Source organism: Triticum urartu, chromosome 2A, assembly GCF_056163025.1.
Source record: "Triticum urartu cultivar PI428250 chromosome 2A, HENAU_Tu73, whole genome shotgun sequence".
NCBI classification, from domain to species: domain Eukaryota; kingdom Viridiplantae; phylum Streptophyta; class Magnoliopsida; order Poales; family Poaceae; genus Triticum; species Triticum urartu.
Genome location: NC_141874.1, coordinates 733,757,544 through 733,775,466, shown reverse-complemented (window position 1 = coordinate 733,775,466; position 17,923 = coordinate 733,757,544). Strand labels below are relative to the sequence as shown.

Below are 17,923 nucleotides of genomic sequence, written 5' to 3'. Positions count from 1 at the left end.
ATCCACACATATAGCGAACTGGCGATCGACACGATCACTGCAGTTAACTAAGCCGACGTGATACCTCTGTTTGGTTTGTTCACTGAGTAGCACTACTGCTGTTTGGGTTTATTAGGCCTCTTTGTATTTTCAGTTTAAATTTTGACCACAAATTTGATTTGCAAAATATAAATGGCATGTACCAATATACTGTTGGATTTGTGTTGGAATGAAGTTTTCAATGATACCATTTTTTCTACATATAGCAAATATTTTATAATACGTAAATGTATGGTCAAATTTTGACACAAAATGTGAGGTAGTGGCCAAATAAATCCGGATGAAGGGAGTAGTACGACTAGTTAGTAAAACGATTTGGAAACAAACTGTCAGCCACCATTACTTTCTACTAAACTCCAAAAGGATATGAACTAAATGAGTGTATGTGCGTATGTATGAGCGTCTTCGTCAGTATTATTGTGTTACACTAGTAGAAAACAGGATCCAGGCCGGGTCAGCCCATTAGTCCCGGTTCAGTCCAGAACCGGGACCAATGTGGGCATTGGTCCCGGTTCGTGAGTCCAGGGGGGCGGCCGGGCCACGTGGGCCATTGGTCCCGGTTCATCTGGACCTTTTGGTCTCGGTTGGTGGGATGAACCGGGACCAATGGGCCTCGCTCCTGGCCCACCACCATTGGTCCCGGTTGGTGGCTTGAACCGGGACCAAAGGCTCCCCTTTAGTCCCGGCTCATGTCACCAACCGGGACCAATGAGGTGCCTATATATACCCCTCGCTCGCGAGTAGAGCACCCCACAGTGCTCTGTTTTTCTCTGGCCGAGGGGGAGAGGGCTTGGTGGTGCTCTAGCTCACCTCCTATGCACACAAGGTGTTCGATGGAATGCCAGAGCCACACTATTTAAGCTTTTTCCTCTCCAAGCTCGACCTCCAAGCTCCATTTTCCATAATATTTGTCTAGGTTTAGCGGTCCGTCACGCCCCGTCCCCGTCTTCACCGCTGTCGATCACCCGCGCCGAGCTCATCGCCGGCACCACCGTGGTGAGCCACTTGTTCTTATCTTCTTTCTGAAAGGAAAAATATTCTTACTTGTATGTTTACATAGATACTTGTATTATTTTCTTACTTTTATTATTGCATCTTATATAGTGCGATGGTTTTGGTATCCGCCCCCGTCGGCCCTCGTCCTGTCTATGATTCAGATGTGGTATATATATTATCTTTATAATTATTGGTTCATTTATTGTTTATGAAAATTATGCCGACCAACGTGACATAGATTTTATTTATGTAGGATGTATGTGAATCGGAATTGCCAACCGACCCTATTGTCGAGAGGTTAAATTTAGTTGAAGGAAAAAATAAAAAAAAATTGAGGAGGAGAAGATGATATTGGAGTTGCATGTTGCGGATGTCGTCGATGATCACAAGATCAAGATGGATGCAATGCGCTTGAAGATTAGAAAGATTAGAAAATATGCCATTCATACCGAGGCTTGGTATCATTATGCCGTTGGATCAATTGTTACCTTGGTTGCGATTATGATCCAATTTGTTTTCGCATTGAAATGTTTTACATAGTTTCAATGTATGGTTTAATTAATTAGATGCTCTCGAGAGCTATATGTTGTTAGATGAGAACTATGTATGCACTTTGGTTTTAATGTGATGATGAACTTCTATTAATTTGGACACTTAATTATATATAATGCACGCAGATGAACCGGCAATGGATGTACGGTGACAGACACACCTGCGAGTACATTAAGGGCGTGCATGAGTTTCTCAATGCGGTTGAGGCAAACAAACAGAATGATTTTATGTGTTGTCCATGCACTGAATGTGGGAATGCGAGGTCTTACTCCAACCGGAAAATCCTTCACTCCCACCTGCTTTACAAGGGTTTCATGCCACACTATAATGTTTGGACGAGGCACGGAGAAATAGGGGTTATGATGGAAGATGGCGAAGAAGAAGAGTACGATGACAACTATGTGCCCCCTGAATACGGTGATGCTGCAACGGGGGGAGCTGGTGAAGATTAGGAGGAACCAGACGATGTGCCCAATGATGCTGCAACAAGTGAAGCTGCTGAAGATCAAGAGGAACCAGACGATGTGCCCGATGATGATGATCTCCGCCGGGTCATTGTCGATGCAAGGACGCAATGCGAAAGTCAAAAGGAGAAGCTGAAGTTCGATCGCATGTTAGAGGATCACAAAAAAGGGTTATACCCCATTGCGAAGATGGCAACACAAAGCTCGGTACCGTACTGGAATTCCTGCAGTGGAAGGCAGAGAATGCTGTGGCTGACAAAGGATTTGAGAAGCTACTGAAAATATTGAAGAAGAAGCTTCCAAAGGATAACGAATTGCCCGACAGTACATACGCAGCAAAGAAGGTCGTATGCCCTCTAGGATTGGAGGTGGAGAAGATACATGCATGCCCTAATGACTGCATCATCTACCACGGTGCATACAAGGCTCTGAACACATGCCCGGTATGCGGTGCATTGCGGTATAAGATCAGACGAGATGACCCTGGTGATGTTGACGGCGAGCTCCCCAGGAAGAGGGTTCCTGCGAAGGTGATGTGGTATGCTCCTATAATACCACGGTTGAAACGTCTGTTCAGAAACGAAGAGCATGCCAAGTTGATGCGATGGCATAGTGAGAACCGAAAAAAAGATGGGAAGTTGAGAGTACCCGCTGACGGGTCGCAGTGGAGAAAAATCGAGAGAAAGTACTGGGATGAGTTTGTAAAGGACCCAAGGAATGTATTGTTTGCTTTAAGCGCGGATGGCATTAATCCTTTCGGGGAGCAGAGCAGCAATCACAACACCTGGCCCGTGACTCTATGTATGTATAACCTTCCTCCTTGGATGTGCATGAAGCGGAAGTTCATTATGATGCCAGTTCTCATCCAAGGCCCTAAGCAACCCGGCAACGAAATTGATGTGTACCTAAGGCCATTAGTTGAAGAATTTTTAAAGCTGTGAAATGGAAACGGTGTACGTACATGGGATGAGCACAGACATGAGGATTTAACCTTAAGGTGTTGCTGTTCGTGACCATCAACAATTGGCCCGCTCGCAGTAACCTTTCAGGACAGACAAACAAAGGATACCACGCATGCACGCACTGTTTAGATGACACTGAAAGTATATACCTGGACAAATGCAGGAAGAATGTGTACCTGGGACATCGTCGATTTCTTTCGACCAACCATCAATGTCGAAAGAAAGGCAAGTATTTCAAAGGCGAGGCAGATCACCGGAAGAAGCCCACCATGCGTACAGGTGATCACGTACTTGCTATGGTCAATGATTTACACTACGTAATCTTTGGAAAGGGTCCCGGTGGACTAGCTGTTCCGAATGACGCTGAGGGACACGCACCCATGTGGAAGAAGAAATCTATATTTTGGGACCTACCCTACTGGAAAGACTTGGAGGTCCGCTCTTCAATCGACGTGATGCACGTGACGAAGAACCTTTGCGTGAACCTGCTAGGCTTCTTGGGCGTGTATGGGAAGACAAAAGATACACCTGAGGCACGGGAGGACCTGCAACGTTTGCACAAAAAATACGGCATGCCTACGAAGCAGTATAAAGGTCCTGCCAGCTACGCTCTTACGAAAGAAGAGAAAGAAATCTTCTTTGAATGCCTGCTCAGTATGAAGGTCACGACTGGCTTCTCGTCGAATATAAAGGGAATAATAAATATGCGAGAGAAAAAGTTTCAGAACCTAAAGTCTCATGACTGCCACGTGATTATGACGCAACTGCTTCCGGTTGCATTGAGGGGGCTTCTACCGGAAAATGTCCGATTAACCATTGTGAAGCTATGTGCATTCCTCAATGCAATCTCTCAGAAGGTGATCGATCCAGAAATCGTACCAAGGCTAAGGAGTGATGTGGCGCAATGTCTTGTCAGTTTCGAGCTGGTGTTCCCACCATCCTTCTTCAATATCATGACGCACTTCCTAATTCATCTAGTCGACGAGATTGTCATCCTGGGGACCGTATTTCTACACAATATGTTCCCCTTTGAGAGGTTCATGGGAGTCCTAAAGAAATATGTCCGTAACCGCGCTAGGCCAGAAGGAAGCATCTCCATGGGCCATCAAACAGAGGATGTTATCGGGTTTTGTGTTGACTTCATTCCTGGCCTTAAGAATATAGGTCTCCCTAAATCGCGGTATGAGGGGAGACTGACTGGAAAAGGCACTCTTGGAAGAGACTCAATAATATGCAGGGACGGATATTCTTGGTCTAAAGCACACTACACAGTTCTACAGAACTCTACCTTGGTGACCCCGTATGTCGATGAACACAAGAACAGTCTGCGCTCCAAACACCCGGAGCAGTGCGACGACTGGACTACATGTACACATCAGGACTTTCAGAAGTTGGTTGGAAACACGTCTCAGAGGTGACAACATTGTTTGTGATCAGTTGTACTTGTTGTCCAGGGGACCATCTTTGACTGTATTGACTTACAAAGGATACGAGATAAATGGGAATACATTTTACACGATCCCCCAAGATCAAAAGAGCACCAACCAAAACAGCGGTGTCCGCTTTGATGCAGCAACCGAGAGCGGAAAGGACACATATTATGGTTACATGGTGGACATATGGGAACTTGACTACGGACCTGATTTTAAGGTCCCTTTGTTTAAGTGCAAATGGGTCAATCTGTCAGGCGGCAGGGTACAGGTAGACCCACAGTATGGAATGACAACAGTGGATCTGAAAAATCTTGGGTACACTGACGAACCGTTCGTCCTAGCCAATGATGTGGCACAGGTTATCTATGTGAAGGACGTGTCTACCAAACCGAGAAAAATAAAAGATAAGGAAGCGAATACATCATACAATGAGCCAAAGCGCCACATAGTTCTTTCAGGAAGAAGGGACATCCTGGGAGTGGACGGCAAGACAGACATGTCTGAAGATTATGAAAAGTTTCATGAAATTCCTCCCTTCAATGTCAAGGCTGACCCAAGCATCCTGACAAACGATGAAGATTATCCATGGTTACGGCGCAATAAGCAAATGACACAAGCGAAGAAAAAGTGAAGACTTTCTCCCGCAACTATTATGATGATACCATGCCAACTTTGTAACACACGAACATGCTACCATTATCCGTTTTGTACATGCACATGCTATGTGGGTGAAATTATGATACCATGCCAACTTTCAACTTTTTCAGAGTTCATTTGAAATGCTTTCATGCCTTATGGTTCGGCCCTCGTAATACCATGACCATTAGTCCCTGGCACATGCCAACTTTCAACTTTCAACTTTCTAAAACTAATGGCACTAACAGAAAGTTTATAATTTTGCTCCTCGCCCCTGGCCCATGACCATTAGTCCCGGTTTGTGCCACAAACCGGGACTAAAGGGTTGGTCCTCGTTGCGGGTAGAGTTTAATCCCACCTCGCCAACCGAAGGGGGCTCACACCGGTTTATAAGCCCTTCCCTCTCTGCCTTGTTGAGCTCCTCTCAAAGTGAAAATAGATGCCCCAATAGAGAAAAGTTTAACCTCAATTCATAGTGAATTTCTCTGAAATTCATAGAAATTTACTATGAATTTATGTTGAATTTTCTCTATAAGCGCATCTGTTCTCACTTTTTAGTAAGTTAATCACAAACTTGTGATTCAAACAATTTTCAAAGAATTTAAATTTTAACTATTCAAATTTGAAAACTAATGGCACTAATAGAAAGTTTATAATTTTTCTAAAACTAATGGCACTAACAGAAAGTTTATAATTTTGCTAACCTAAAAGCAAACAGAATTAAAAAATAAAGCAAAAAACAAAAGAAAATAAATAATGCAAAAAAAATCAAAAAAACAGGAAAAAAACTATTTTCATAGTAAAGTTAATCACAAAATAAAATGGCACTAACAGAAAGTTTATAATTTTTCTAAAACTAAAAGCAAAAGAATAAAAAAAATAAAGCAAAAAACAAAAGAAAATAAATAATGCAGAAAACAAAACAAAAAACTGGAAAAAATAGCAACAATAAGTATTTTTTTGTAAGTAGAAACAAAATAAAATAAATAAAGCAACAAAGAAAACAAAAAAACAAAAAAAGTGTTTTCAAATTTGAAAACTAATGGCATTAACAAAAAGTTTATAATTTTTCTAAAACTAAAAGCATAAAGAATTAAAAAATAAAGCAAAAAACAAAAGAAAATAAAATAAATAAAGCAACAAAAAAATGCCACCTACTGGGCCCCCACGGCCTGAATACGACTACAAACCCATCAAAGGGCCAGGATTCAGGCCCGCAGGAGGCCCTAGTAGGCCCACAGGCATAGCAGTGATAATTAGGCCCGTATGCCTGCAATCGAGAGAAGCTCGACAGGGGTGCGGCAGTGGGGCTTATAAACCACTGCGCACCCCTCTCAACTAGCGAGGTGGGACTAAACTTTCAACGCCGCAGCCGCACAAGGCCTTTGGTCACGGTTGGTGGCACCAACCGGGACTAAAGGGGGCCATTGGTCACGGTTCGTGGCACCAACCGTGACCAATGCCCCCCTTTAGTCCCGGTTGGTGCCACCAACCGAGACCAAAGGCCGCCGCTTCCCGCCCTTTGGGCTGCTGAAACGAGGTCTTTGGTCTCGGTTGGTGGCACCAACCGGGACTAAAGGGGGGCATTGGTCACGGTTTGTGCCACGAACCATGAACAATGCCTTTGCTATATAAGCCAGCACTTAGGAAAATTTCACATTTCACTCGTAGTTGCCCCCTGACGATGCCGAGCACATCAACGCCGCCAGGCTGCCCCAACGCCGCCCGCCGCCCCAGCCGTCGCCGTCGCCCGCGCCCTCGCCCGACGCCGTCGCCCGCGCCCTCGCCCGACACCGTCGCCGTGCGCCGCCGTCCCCTGCCCCGACACGCGCCACCCCTGCCCCGTCGCCGTCGCCGTGCCGCCGTCCCCTGCCCCGAACGTCGCCGCCTCTGTGAGCACCGCACGTCTGCCGCCCCCGCCACCGCCGTGCAATTTTTTTATTATACATGCTATTTTTTTACATGTTTTTAGATTTTCATATATATGTGTATGTATGTATTTTTTAGATATACGTATTTTTTGATGTATGTTTATATATGTATGTATGTATTTTTTTACATGTTTTTTGTATGTATGTATGTATGTATTTTTTTACATATATGCAAAAGTTAGATTTTTAATTAGAAAATTTTTATCTATATATGTTCTTTGATTTAGTACATTTTAGGTTAGTTTCATTTTTAAAAAAGTTTTATATATTTAGGAAGAAGGAATAGAAGGAAGAAAATGTTTTATATGTGAGGGTCGAGAGGGGGTCGTCGAACATGAGAGGAAGAAAAGGATAAAAAAAGAAGAGGAAGAAGAAAAAAAAAAGAGGAGAAGAAAGAATAGAGGAGATCTTCTCCTCTATTCTTTCTCCTCTATTCTTTCTTCTCTTCTTTTTTCTTCTTCTTCCTATATGTATTAGTTTTTTTATTTAGGTTGTCAATTAGTAGATATTAATTTTGTTCATATATGTGTGGATGCATGTGATATGTATGTATGTATGTATGTATGTATCGGGTATGTCGTTGTCGATATACCCCCTACCCGATAACTTCGACATGAGGGGGTCGAAAGGGGGTCTAGGGTCGCCGAGGGGTCGAGGGTCGTCGAACATGAGAGGAAGAAGAGGATAAAAAAGAAGAGGAAGAAGAAAAAAAAGAGGAGAAGAAAGAATAGAGGAGTTCTTCTCCTCTATTCTTTCTTCTCCTCTTTTTTCTTCTTCTTCTTCCTCTTTATTTTATCGGGAACGAGGGTCGTCGAGGGTCGCCGAGCGGTAGAGGAGAAACCCTAAATAGAAAGTATCGTCGGTGTGAGATACATGTACCGTCGGTGTCGGACACTACATCCACGTCCCACAAGTGGCGCGGGCTTCGACGCCCACCTCACTTGTGGGACGTGGATGTAGTGTCCGACACCGACGGCCACATGTATCTCACACCGACGATACTTTCTATTTAGGGTTTCCTCAACCGCTCGGCCAAAGGGTCTCCTGCCTGGACTCCGCGCACAGACCACGTGGAGGCCCATCAGTCCCGGTTCTGGATTGAACCGGGACTAAAGGGGCAGGGCATTTGTACCGACCCTTTAGTCCCGGTTCAGGAACCGGGACAAAAGGCCCTTACGAACCGGGACAACAGGCCCTTTTTCTACCAGTGTTAATATAAAGAACTAGAAGCGTGACATGACCTGTAGCTGTGCAAAAATTCGATCACCTTCAAGGCTTATTTGTGGTTGCGTCCTTTCTGTCGATCGTCCGGGACATCCAAGCCGCGTGCGCTTGGCCACTGTACGTATTCGGTATTTTCTCAGTTTCAAAATAGTTGAGGTTCTAGATCATCATAAGTCAAACTTCAATAAGTTTGCCGAGTCTTTAGAAACATTAAATCTATAAAACCAAATTTATTATGAAATATATTTTAACATTATATATTTGGAATTTTAGATCTTTGCTACAGATTTGATCCAACATAGAAACAATGACTGAATAAAATCCTAAGATTTGGATTATTTGGAACGGACTGAGTATATAAGTTTCAAATTCCATTGCCAGCTTTTGTGTCAGAAGATTGTGTCCATAAAGAATTTTCATTTTTCCCAATAAAAGCGGTATATTAATATCGAGAAGATATCAATTACACCCATCTCTACACTGACATGACTCACGACCTACTCAAAACATTTAAGATGTACACAAACAAATTATTACGGAAGAAAAAATAAAGCAACCAACAAAACAACAAACAACAGCAACAAGCATCAATGATGGTAGCCTAGGTGAGATGATAGGTGATCCACCAACGACATCTCGAGGAAGGGAAAGACTAAAGACCACGAGCAGCACCGTGCTAGATCCAACCACCATGGACAGATCAGGGTTTTCACCATGGAGAGAAGTCTAAGTAAACTCCATGCAACACTCTCAACAAGGGAACGATGTGTGAACCAATGAAGGTCGGGCCTAGAGTTTTCACCCTAGAAGTCGAGTTCGTGCACTCACAAAGCACCACCTAACCAACGTCACCTTGTACTGTGACCACATGCCGATCCATCATCGCACAACCATGCAGACACAGTCCTGGTGGACCTAGCCACCAATCTAGAGCCCCCGTAATACATCTGGTCAAGCAGCGCATAGGGACACCTGCCATCTCCACCAATCCCAAGTCGCTGGGAGTCCGTATTGCCCATGTAGCCAAATTTTACGCCATCTTGGGCCATGTCGAACACTCGAAACCTTTGCACTAAGTGGGAGACGTCTAATCACTGGAGCATGCCACCGGGAACCTCAAATACAGAGGCTAAAGCCCACCGACCATGCGCCCCTTAGATATAGTTAGCAGCATGGGGTCATGCCACTAGGAGAGAAATAACCATGCACGCAATTACGCCAGTCTGTAAATCGCCTCTATACAAGAACCAGGAAGATGCACCGCTGGTAACAGGAACCAGAAAATTTCACCGTCGCCGCAAATCATCATCTTCGTCATTGACGCCATGACCGCCCACCTCGCCGCCCTCGTAATCGTTGCGGCATGGCCATCGCTGAGATGTCCCTAGGCCACCACCTCCATGTATGACCTTCACAGACACGCTCATTGTTCTTGGCCCCCGCAACGCTCCAGCCGCGAGGCCTACTATAGTGGAAGCCTTGCTTTGCTCGCCGGCTTCCTCAAGTGATGGCGAGGTGGATGTGAAGAGGAGAAGATGTGGGCGGTGGCTAGGGTTTCACTCAATAGCCCCTCAAAGCAGTTAGGCATCTCTATTTCCTAAAGGAAAAAGATATTTCTTCCCCTTTGATTAATGAAACCATGGTAGGAGTCAGTTTACAATACAACCATCAGGCTCAAACATCAGGTATCATCTCTAAGAAAGAGTTGCAAACTGAACAAAAGCAAATCAAAAACACCCATAACTACAAACATTTTAACTGGAATATGACATAATCAAAACAAAATAGGCACACTATTATAGGAACCACTTATAACCTTTTCCTTATTAGTGGCGAGCCAACAAACTGGCTTGCCACTGGTAATATGGGAAAATACCAGCGGCACATGATGAACCCACACCACTAATTACATCGGGCAAATAGCTCCCATGCGACGTCGTTGGTGTGAATTGTCTATCATGCGACGTCGTTGGCTGTAATAGCTCTCATGTGACATCTGCGTTGGAAAAAATAGCTCCCATGCGACACTGCTGCCTAATCCAAAGACACATGTTTAAAACTCGAATCAGGTGAGCGGGACCCACAGCATGGGACCCACTAACTTATCCAACTCAGCATTGGTCAGGTGAGCAGGACCCACTACGTGGGACCCACTAACTTATCCAGGTCAGCATTGGTACAAGAGGACACCGAGCCGTGGCCCGAGCCGTGCAGCACCCAAGCCCATCCTCCCCCCTCCCCCCCTCCTCGACCGTTGTTGTTCTTCTTCTCCGGCGACGACGCGCAGCAACGCCGTTCCGGGCCGCGGCCTAGCAATGTCGAGCTCCGCTTCAGCCTCCCGCCGCTCATGGCCGCGCTATGGCGCAGTGCCCATGACAAGGTGCCCTGCATGCCCACGTATCGCACCCCTGAAACGGCTAGTCACAACGACCGACAAGAATGGCAACCTTGGGTGGGAATTCGTGAAATGCGAGAGCAAACCAGAGCAGGGAAAGGTGAGATTTTACTTCTCAATATGCCAATTTTGGTTTTTGTCTCCCAATTTCATATTTGCCCAATTTTTCCCCATTTTCCATCAGATTTGGGATTTAGGGTTCATCTTTCCAATTTCAGAAATTGAAGCAATGCACCCATTTTGAGTGGCTAGATGAGTACATAGAGTGGATTCAACTGGAGGGTGCATCAGGGGAGCTCGATTTGCCGTTGGAGGCGGAGAAGTTGGGCAAGTTTGGATCGGGCGCGTCTGGATCTGGGGCCCCTGGATCTGCCCATTCCATTGGGGCTACTGTGGGGAATGCAGTATTGATGGCAGAGCTAAAGAAGCTGAACAAGCAGATGAAGAAACTCATCGAATTGCAGAAGCAGGGCAATTTGATGGGGCTGATGGCCGGACTTTTTATGTTTGTGTAATTGCTCTCGCATTTATTTATGTGATGATAATTAGTCGTAAGTGAATAGATTGGGCATCATTTGTAATCGTAATGATATGTATATTTGAATAAAAAGTGTTGCGCTGTACGAATTCAGCATGTCCTCTCCACTCTGTTTCGGCCCTGTATTTTTAGTTCTTCAGTTCGTCCTCAGTTTCAGTTTCAGTGGTAGAGGGAGAAAAGGAAAAAAAGGTTCGTCCACAGCCCGTTGCCCAAAAAGGCCAGGCCCATATAGAAGTTAGGCAGGGCCGAATAGAACATATCTAGGCCCATTTATAAAAGAAGTGTAGCTAGTGCAAAAAAAAGTGCACACGGTCATTGGCATCGATATATCTTTTCGGCTTTAGGTTATTTCACAAATTTTAAGTTTCCTGCAGTCACCTTTTTTGAGATAACTCATCTGATAATTATTTGAGCTATTTTTATGCATAATCTATCATGTTCGATGGTAGGGTCCCGTGTTGTTTCGGCTAAAACAAAAGGTTGGTTCTAGTTAGCAGTCCAACTTGCAGTCTTTGTGAACCAAAAAAGTTGCAATTGTTTGGTTCTAGTTTATTTCAACCAAGCACCATTTTTTAATATTTTTTCTGACTTGTGCTATGGTGTTTTCAAAGTTTTTACTCGTGTGTTTCAACCGAAAAAGGTTGTGCCCCTCTCAAAAAAAGAAGACATCTAGTGTGCCCCTAGTAGCATCTCCTTACAACATAGAGGGGCATCCCCTTACAACATATAGTGCATAAAACATAAAAGGAAGATAATTAACTAGACACGTGCTAACAACAACTTATATGATTGGATCATGTTTCAGTGCATTTTTTAGTACACATGGCCACATAAATAAAATGCAATGGAGAAACTTTAGGACCGAAAAAACATATAGATAGATAGAGGGGCATCGGGTACCCTAGTAGCATAGATAGATAGAACATATAGAGGGGCATCCCCCCACTACATATAGTTTATAAAACATGAAAGTAAAATAATTAAAACTAGATATATAGAAGACACGGGCACACACGCCCGAACCAACACAAACACAAACTAGATAGATAGAAGACTCGCACTTGAACAACCCCTTGAACAATCCTTGGCCCCTCCTCCTTGGCGCCTCCTCCTTGGGCCCCTCACTTGTCGTTCTCCGGCATCTGGTAGGGGAGGGTGTGCATGCCGTTGGGGTGAGGGAAGATGTGGTGGAAGTTGGTGAAGATGTTGTAGGTCGTGAACGCGATAAACTCGCATCCACACCAGAACACCTCCCCGAGGAGGTGGTGAGCGTCGTAGGGGTTGGTTAAGGTGACGTAGAGGCCGATGACGAAGCCGTTGGCGTTGCCATCGTACTGCTCGTGGAGGTGGAACATGGGCGGAGTGCCCGGAGGGAGGTGGCGGTAGCCGGCTTGGAGGAAGAAGCGAGCCAACTCTCTAGGGCCCCTCCACCTAGAGATGGCCCACACCCTCAGGCTATTCTCGACGACGACTCCGGCCGGGTACTGCCTCTCCGGCACGGTGCGAGGGCGATGCTAGGTAGGGCCATTGAACTACATGGTGGCTCGAGTGGTGGATTTGGCTCGAAAAGAAGAAGGGGAGGAGGCTTGAGAGATGAGTGTGAGAGGATGAGGAAATGGTGCCCTTTTATAGCCGCGTTGCAGCCATAGTCAATGTGTACACAGTGCCTTCTCGATCGTTTTCTCTTCTCCGTTCGCACTGGCATAAGTAATTGCGGGCATTAATTCAAAAAACGGCGGGCAGAGCATCCAAAGAGGCACGGGCGGCACAGATGAGATGCATCATTTCGTGCACTTGCATCGGCGGTGACGCCGCGTGGGAAACAGGCCCGTTCATCCGCGCGTGACACTGAAAAAGGAGCTACACCACCGACGCGTCCGTCTCGTTCAAACAAGCATTTGTTAAAATAGTGTAAGTGCATCTAGTGCCACCCCTAGTTGGTTTTGGAGTATTGACGACAAACCTAGTTGAGGGACTAACGTGTTTGTGAGAATTGCAGGAAAACACAGGTAGAAGTCCCTCATTGATTCGGTATTATTACCAGAGATGACCCCTAAAAATGTACGAAGACATTGAAGACAATGGTGGTTTATGAAGATATTCATATTGAACACAATGACATGAGAAGACTCCCTATGAAGCTTATGGAACTCGAAGACTTAGATCCTTCGTAGTTTTATTTCATTTATGTAGTGTCATAGGAATCACCGTACTGTTAAGTGGGGTCCAAAATAACCAGTCAGAATGACTGTAGTGATGCCTAATTCAAATCCTATGTCTTCTAGCAAAGACTTTGAGAGAAAATCTTGTCCAGCGCCACACAAGTCAGCTTTACTTGTAGCCCAAGTAAAGTTGTCGTGTGAGTTCAAAATTCGACCGTTGGTACACGTGTCAGTTCCTCAGTGACCCAGGGTCATTTTGGACAGATCAGGTCGGGTTGCCAAGTGGCTATAAATAGTCCACCCCCCACAACCATAAACGGTTGGCTGCTCAGATTTCAGTGCACGGCTTTTGTCGTTTGAGAGCAACCCACCTCGAAGCCTCTGAAAGAAAAATTCCCAGTGAGGAGAAAAGCCCTAACCACCCAGAGCCAGAGTAAATTGGGCATCACTTAAGTCTTCGAGTCTGTGTGATTTGAAGACTTATTACACTTGAGGACTGTGCATCCTCCAGACGGTTAGGCGTCGCGTTCTGAGCATCCAAGAGAAATTGTGGATTGTCAGTGAACGAAGTCTGTGAAGGTTTGGGAGTCTACCTTGAAGACTTACCTGAGTGATTGGGCGAGGTCTGTGTGACCTTAGCTCAAGGAGAAAACGGTGAGGACTGGGTGTCTTGGACTAAGTGTCCTTGACTGGGTGTCCAGGACTGTGTGTCCTTTGGTTTAAATACCTAGCCGCTCCAACCAGACGTACAGTTGTCACAGCAACTGGAACTGGTCCAACAAATCATTGTCTTCAACGTGTCACTGGTTTCATCTTCACTTCCTTTCACTTACAGTTATTCATTGTGAAGCCATTACATGCTTGCTTTATCTTTTGTCTTCACAACATGAATGTATGATCTGTTCGGCTTCATAACTTCTTCCTACCTGATCCTTATTACACTGAAGCTGTTTGTCATTGCGCTTTCACTCTATTGAATACATGACCATGGCTAGCCTAGTGTAATCTAACTTCCGCTGCATAGTAATAGGCATGATCTTCACTGTTTGTCTTCACAACTCTCACGTTTTGAAGACTTTCATAAAAATCGCCTATTCACCCCCCCCCCTCTAGTCGATATAACGCACTTTCAATCACTTTCAATTAGTATCAGAGCCCGGTGCTCCCTTGTTCTGTGTGATTCGGTTTAACCACCTGGAGTTTTAGCTATGTCGACTGCAGGGATAATCAAAGTCTCCGCTGCTTGTCCCGTCTTCGATGGAACTGAATATCCCTACTGGAAGAATAAGATGCGCATGCATCTTGAAGCCATTGACGTCGACCTATGGTATGTCGTCAAAAACGGCGTTCCCAAGGCTGGAGAAGGTGTCACTGCTGCTGATGTCAAGAAGTTCGTTCAACTGGACTCTACTGCCAAGAATATCATCTGTGGTCATCTGACCAAAGGACAGTATGGCCGTGTGAGTGCCTTGAAGACATCCAAACTGGTCTGGGATTGGCTCTCCAAAGTTAATGAAGGAATATCAACCCAGAGAGATCAAAGAATCAGTGTCCTTCGCAATCTCTTCAACCGCTTCAAACGAAATGACAATGAGAATGTCCAGCACACCTTTGATCGGCTCACTGACATCACAAATGAGCTTCAAGCCCTCGGCGCTACTGAGATCACCAAACATGAAATCGTCAAGACGCTGCTGAGATCACTTGATAGTTCGTTTGACATTCTGGCCCTGATGATTCAAGAACGTCCTGATTTCAAGACACTCGATCCGTCTGACATACTTGAGAGGCTCAACACACATGAGTTTCAGCTTTCTGAGAAAAGAGATATCTACGGTCCAAACTATGGGCGAACTCGTGCCTTGCAGGCAAAAGTTGTCTCCTCATCTGAAGAAGAATCTGACTGCAGTTCTGATGATCCTGAAGACATTGGAAGAGAACTTGCAATGCTAGTAAAGAAGTTTCAAAAATTCACCAAGAAGAAAGGCTTCAGAAAATCTTCACGATCAAGCTCAAGGAATGATGAAGCTTCTGCTCATGACTACAAGAAGAAAACATGTCACAAGTGCAAGAAAACTGGGCACTTCATCTCTGAGTGTCCACAGTGGGACAATGAGAACAGAAGGAAGAAGAAGAGCAAGGAATATGATTCTAACGACAAGAAGAAGAAGAAACACTCAAAGTCTTCTTCCAAGTCTTCATCAAAGTCTTCATCACACAAGAAGAGCTCATCTGGCAAGGCGCGTGCGTTTGTAGGCAAGGAGATGGATTCAGAGGAGGAATCCACATCTGAGGAGGCAGAGGTGGAATCTGAGGAGGAGTCTGATTCTGGCATTGCGAGTCTGGCTACAGCATACGTCGCCAAGTCCATCTTCAACACTGAAGTCAATAATTGCATCACCGACACCGACGCAAATGACAAGAACGACTCCACTCCTACCTACTGCTTCATGGCACGAGGTGCCAAGGTAAACTCACGCACCACTCGCTATGAAACATCCAGTGACGATGACTCTGAATGTGATTCAAAACCTAGCTACAAAACACTTGCTAAAATTGCAACTGAACAACAGAAAGCTATGGAACACATTCAAAAACTGTTAGACAGAAGCGATCATCTGTTGGGTGCTGAAATGACTCGATCTGAATCCTTAATTGAAGACATAAAAAACCTTCACGTTAAGTATCAGGAACTTGAAGATCGTCATGATACTCTCTCAACAACTCATGAAAAGCTTTCCTATGACTATCTTCAAAGGAAGCAAGAACTTGAGAGATTGAGGGTGGCTCATGAAGATATTCAAAAGGAAAACGAGTCACTTCGCGCCGAACAGATCAGTTCCGCTCAGGAAGGATTTGAACCACCATGTCTTAAATGCATTGAGCGTAATAATGCTAATTCTATTGCTGAATATTCCACTGCTACTACTGTTCCAATATCTTCAACTGTTGATGTGGCAACTAACCCCTCTGCTGAGGATACCACTGCTATTGCTGATGAGAATGCTAGGTTGAAGACATTGCTTAAAACAGGGATGTATAAAAGTCTGAAAGGGCATCAAACATTATGTGATGTCCTTAAGAAGCAGATTCTGAACCGAAACCCTAGGAAAGAAGGTGTTGGGTTCGTGAGGAAAATCAATGCAGATGGCTCTTACTGGAAACCTGAGCAGTATCCCAAAACTACATGGGTTGCTGCAAAGGAACTTTCAGCAGATCCATCCAATTTATCTGGCTTCACTTGTGCTAACCCAATTATCATTGATGAATCCTTTGATGCAAACTATAAACTATTTAAGAATCAGAATGGTGAAGTGTTTGCCAGGTACATTGGTACTAACTGCAGGAATGGACCGCCTATGAAGAAGATCTGGGTTCCGAGAACATGTCTGGAAAATCTTCCTGTGAATGTCTTCATGACACCTCACTTGAAGAAGACAAACCTCGGTCCAAAGGCTTCATACAGACAGAGGACTCACCTGAGTCACACTAACGCAAATGTTTTGCAGGGAAGCCACACTCAGGCATATGAATATGAGAGCGGTTCATCGAACCGTCATGTTCATATGACCAAAAATCTTTCTGCTTATGCCTATGAGTATTATTGTCCCCCTGCTAGACTGTTTGCTAAGGCTTCAAAGCCAAAATTCTCAGATGCTGCACTTAGACTCATAGCTTCTAAGCCACCCTTGAAGATGTGGGTGGTTAAGAAAGCTTAACTCTCTTTTGCAGGGAAAGGTCTCCAGCACAAAAACAAAATCTTCTGATGCTGTTGCTGGGGACCATAAAAATCTTGTGGGGCGCAAGATAAACTGCCCAAATGGCATCATTATGTACTTCGTTCCTGAATCGCATGCTACTCTCCCCATTAGTCCTAATCTGGATCTAAGTTTTCATAACCCACTGGTTCGTCAAATGTTTATGCTTCACAACACTCTTCGTGAAGCCTATCCCCCTAACTGCACTGTAGGGTACGATACCAGCGACTTCAAAGTCTTCAGAATGGGTTATTGACAGTGGGTGTACAAATCACATGACTGGCAGAAGAAGCCTTCTTATGGACTCAACTTTACGTCCATCCGACAAGAGCCACATTACATTCGCTGACACTGGTAAAAGTAAGGTATTGGGTCTAGGTAGAGTTGCAATCTCAAAGGATCAACACATGGATAAAGTCATGCTTGTTGAATCCCTTGGCTTCAACTTAATGTCTGTCTCAATGCTTTGCGATTTGAATATGATTGTAATGTTTGGCAAATATCGCTGCCTGGTGCTAATGGAATCTGACAAATCTCTAGTGTTTGAAGGGTATAGGAAAGGTGATTTGTATGTGGTAGATTTCTCAGCAGGACCACAACTTGCAGTATGTCTTCTTGCAAAAGCTTCAGAATGTTGGCTTTGGCATCGAAGGCTTGGGCATGCTGGCATGAGGAACCTCCACACCCTTGCGAAGAAAAAGCACGTCATAGGCATCGAGGGCGTCAAGTTCAAGAAAGATCACTTATGCGGTGCCTGTGAAGCAGGGAAGATGACAAGGGCAAAACATCCTTCGAAGACAATCATGACCACTACTCAACCCTTCGAACTGCTC

General features: G+C 44.8%; 1 protein-coding gene across 1 annotated transcript; it reads left to right on the top strand.

Moving 5' to 3' along the window:
- Positions 1-10,552: 10,552 nt before the first annotated feature.
- Positions 10,553-11,147, top strand: LOC147987359 (uncharacterized). The gene is made up of 2 exons (XM_087540318.1): positions 10,553-10,732; positions 10,851-11,147. The coding sequence occupies exons 1-2, from the start codon at positions 10,553-10,555 to the stop codon at positions 11,145-11,147; spliced, it is 477 nt and encodes a 158-aa protein (XP_087396444.1).
- Positions 11,148-17,923: the final 6,776 nt, after the last annotated feature.

What these genes read in the sequence shown, in the direction of transcription:
- LOC147987359 (XM_087540318.1), top strand. Translation starts at nt 10,553, where the DNA reads ATGTCGAGCTCCGCTTCAGCCTCCCGCCGCTCATGGCCGCGCTATGGC. An exon ending in GCAAACCAGAGCAGGGAAAG is followed by an intron (nt 10,733 to 10,850) that starts GTGAGATTTTAC and finishes TTCCAATTTCAG; the next exon opens with AAATTGAAGCAATGCACCCA.